We start from the raw sequence: 3,888 nt of genomic DNA, 5'->3' as shown, positions 1-3,888 counted from the left end.
GTGTGTGTGTGTGAGAGAGAGTTAGTGGTATGTGTGTGTGTGTGCGTGTGTGTGTGTGAGAGAGAGAGAGAGTTAGTGGTGAGTGTGTGGGTGTGGGTGTGGGTGAGAGAGAGTTAGTGGTGTGTGTGTGTGTGTGTGTGTGTGTGTGTGCGTGGTTGGGGGTTGGGGGTTGGGGGGTCAAGTCCTCAGTTATATAAAGCAGCACACACACACACACACACACACACACACACAGTGGGGTCCAGAGCTTCATCGACCAGACTGGAGGCTTGAGGTGTGTTGGGAGTATAAGTAGGAAACACAAGGCAATCTCAATCAGTGTGTGTGTGTGTGTCAGATGCGTAGCGTGGAGGTGGAGGACGAGGGTGAAGTGAGCGGCACCATGGAGCCGGTCTCGAAGTCGAAGTCGATCATGGTGTGGTGTGTGTGTGAGGTGCTCAGGCTGCTCTGAGACGAACCAGTCCCACTCTGACGCTCCTGCAGGCTACGCAGGTAACTCTGAGAACGGGAGGAGGAGAGGAGGAGAGGAGAGGGAGAGGAGGAGGAGAGAGGGGGAGGAGGAGGAGAGGAGGAGAAGAGAGGGAGAGGAGAGGAGGAGGAGAGAAGGAGAAAAGAGGTGAACATGAATTACTCTGAGAATCACCAACAGGTGGCAGTAAAGCCACATACACTGTAGTTTTGTAAGCCTGTAAGGGTGTATGTGTGTACGTCTGTGTGTGTGAGTGCATGTGTGTGAAAGCCATGTCTCCTCCTGTGTGTGTCTATGTACTCACTGGTACCAGTGTATCTCCCGTGTCACGTTTGAGTGTGTTTTGTGTGTGTGTGTGTACTTACTGGTGCCAGTGTGTCTCCTGCGTAGCGTTTGAGTGGTGGTGGTCGTCGTTTCCTGTAAACTCCTTGGGATCGTCGGCGAGCTTCTCTCTGTCTGATATGCATGAGGGGGACCTGCTTCTGGCGGTGGCTCCCAAACACTAACACACACACACACACACACACACACACACACCATTAACACACACAGGTGAAATAAGGTTCAGATGCTAGACTCATCCACTGAAGGCCTGTGTGTGTGTGTGTGTGTGTGTGTGTGTGTGTGTGTGTGTGTGTGTGTGTATCCTGTCTGGGCAACCTTTCTGTGCTACACAGATGCTGCAGCCACCTGTTCCCCTGACCCCACGCACCACATCTAAGCGCTCACCTGTTCCCATGTTCACCTCAAGTCTAAGGGCGCACCTGTTCACCTGTTCACCTCACGTCTATAAGCGTACCTGTTCACCTCACGTCTAAGCGCTCACCTGTGCCAGGGCTGCCTGGGCTTAAGCCCTGTGAATGGGGACAGCTGGCTCTCACTCCGCCTGGCCACAGTGATTTCCCTCCATCTGCTGCTGTTAGTGGAGCTAGCCTACTTAGCAGTGTTGTTGTTGTTCTTAGTGTTGCTTTTGTTGTTGTTAGTGTTGTTTTTGTTGTTGTTGGTGGAGCTAGTCTACCTAGTAGTGCTGCTGTTCTTAGTGTTGTTTTTGTTTTTGTTAGTAAAGCTAGTCTACTTACTGTTTTTTGTGCTGTTTTTGTTGCTGTTAGTAGAGCTAAGAGTCTACTTATGTTGTTGTTGCTGTCGTTTCTCTTCCACTGTTTTCATATGTGTGGCTAGTACTCACCTTCTATGTGTGTGAGTTTGTAAGCTTTGTGTGTGTGTGTGTGTGTGTGTGTGTGTGTCCAACAACACGTGCCACAGTTATTGGAACGCGTGCATTTAATTATTTAATTAATTAAGTCTCCCTTTGCTAATAAAATGGCTCTTAATCTTCTCCTATAATGCTGCAGAACTCAAATCAGGGTCCAGACGCTAGTCCAGATTCCTGGGTTCTCTCTGTAATGCTGCAGAACTCAAATCAGGGTCCAGACAATAGTCCAGATTCCTGGGTTCTCTCTGTAATGCTGCAGAACTCAAATCAGGGTCCAGACAATAGTCCAGATTCCAGGTTCTCTCTGTAAAGCCAATAAAATAGCTCTTAATCTTCTCCTATAATGCTGCAGAACTCAAATCAGGGTCCAGAGGCTAGTCCAGATTCCTGGGTTCTCTCTGGGTGCGCTGTCCTCTCGAGCTCACTCCGCTGGTTTTCTACGGAGTGCAGATCCGGGGACTGAGATAATCACGGCAGAGAGTTGATTTTGTGTTCATTAAACCACTTTTGTTGTTAATCTGATCACACATTTTGGACAATTGACATGCTGGATGATCAGGACCTATACTAACTACTTTTAATCTCTGGTACATGCATCCAGATTTTGATTTAGTTCATGATACCGTTGGATTAAAACAGCCCCAGGGCAACATAGACCCTCCACCATACTTCTACTTGGGCACTGGGCTCTCGTGGGTCATTCTAAGTTCTAAGTACACCAAACCCACCTTGAATGTTTATTGGCAAAAAGTACAATGCTCCTTTCATTTGACCATAGAAAAAGATTCCAGGCAAATTCCAAGAAGCATTTAGCAAATCCAGCCATTTGCATTTGGAGCTAAATGGCAAGAAGGGCCTTTCAATTATATGTTCGCATGGAGGTCACACAGGATATTTATTAGGCTTGGTGACCCTAAGACACTACTTTAACAATTTCTAGTGACTGTTTTACTGTTACCATCCATTTGTAAGATGTGTGTGTGTGTGTATGCATGTTCCTAATGAGATACTTACTGTTACCAACCTCCTCACTGTGCCATTTGATTAGAAATTCTTAATTACTGTTTTAACTGTAAATAAATATGGCCATTTTCAGGCAAGTTTGAGTTTGCAAGATATGTGTGTGTGTGTGTGTGTGTGTGTGTGTGTGTGTCTGTCTGTCTGTCTGTCTGCCTCTCTTTCAATCTGTGTGTGTGTATGTGTCTCTCTGTGTGTGTGTGTGTGAGTGTGTGTGTGTGTGTGTGTGTGTTTGTAGCTACTCACCGTCCATGTGTGTGTATTTGTAAGCCGTGAGCCTCCACTGCACGATGACGCCCAGCACGGCGAGGGCAGGCCACACCCCCAGCATCACCCAGGTGTACCAGCACATCAGGTGCGGCTCCGCCCTGACCACTTCCTCCTCCGGCCACGCCCACAGCACTCCGTCCAGCGCTCGCATCGGCAGCGTCCGAACCTCCACCCCGACGTCCACCCCTAGCGTCACCATGGCAGCGCCGAGCGTCGCCGTGGACAACAGCACCATCGGCTTCTGCCAGAAGAGCGTGAGCACGGCGGTGGAGGCGGCGGTTCCCACGGCGACGCCCAGCGGCAGCCAGAGCGGGCTGAGGGCGCAGTACTGGCCCGCCACCAGCAGGGCGGCGCCAGAGAGCAGCAGGCCCAGCTGCAGGCCGCTCAGGAATAGCGCCGCGCTACGCACCAGCGCCGTCACCGTGCCGACCAGCAGCGCCACGCCCAGGCAGATGCCCCAGTACGCCTCCAGACGCAGCTCTGGCGCCAGCAGCTTACACAGCGGGTAGGACACACACACACTCAGCCCGAACCCAGACACAAACATCACCAGCTTAAAACACCGATAACCTGCAGGACACAAGGGGAGGGAGGGAGGGAGGGAGGGACAGAGAAGGAGAGGCATGATGTCTTGTTTTCCTTCCTTTACTACTAGTACTTACGTGTACTATACGAAATGCTTTGGCAATACAAATTGTATTTTTTCTCATGCCAATACAGCTCTATTGAATTGAATTGAATTGAATTGAATTGAGAGAGAGAGTGAGAGAGAGAGGGGGGGAGGGAGGGAGGGAGGGTGGGGGGGTTACAATGAGAGGAAGAGGAAACTAAACTAGCAGGGGACTCTCTCTCTGTCTCTCTTTCACACACACACACACACACACACACACACAGGCACCTGTGGAGTTTGGTCCTTAGC

At 50.2% G+C, this 3,888-nt stretch overlaps 1 protein-coding gene across 1 annotated transcript in view; it reads right to left on the bottom strand.

The window, feature by feature from the left end:
- Positions 1-228: 228 nt before the first annotated feature.
- LOC134087374 (transmembrane protein 198-like) overlaps positions 229-3,888 on the bottom strand; it is a 9,306-nt gene continuing 5,646 nt past the window's right edge. Inside the window, exons 3-5 of the mRNA XM_062540824.1 lie at positions 2,946-3,539; positions 835-971; positions 229-498 (exon numbers count right to left, since the gene is read on the bottom strand). Of these exons, the coding sequence (XP_062396808.1) occupies positions 334-498; positions 835-971; positions 2,946-3,539 (896 nt within the window). The 3' untranslated portion in view covers positions 229-333. The remainder of the gene's footprint in view (positions 499-834; positions 972-2,945; positions 3,540-3,888) is intronic.

This window comes from Sardina pilchardus, chromosome 7 (assembly GCF_963854185.1).
Source record: "Sardina pilchardus chromosome 7, fSarPil1.1, whole genome shotgun sequence".
Taxonomy (NCBI): Eukaryota; Metazoa; Chordata; class Actinopteri; order Clupeiformes; family Clupeidae; genus Sardina; species Sardina pilchardus.
The sequence above is the reverse complement of the archived record's forward strand: the minus strand, read 5'-3'. Positions and strand labels throughout refer to the sequence as shown.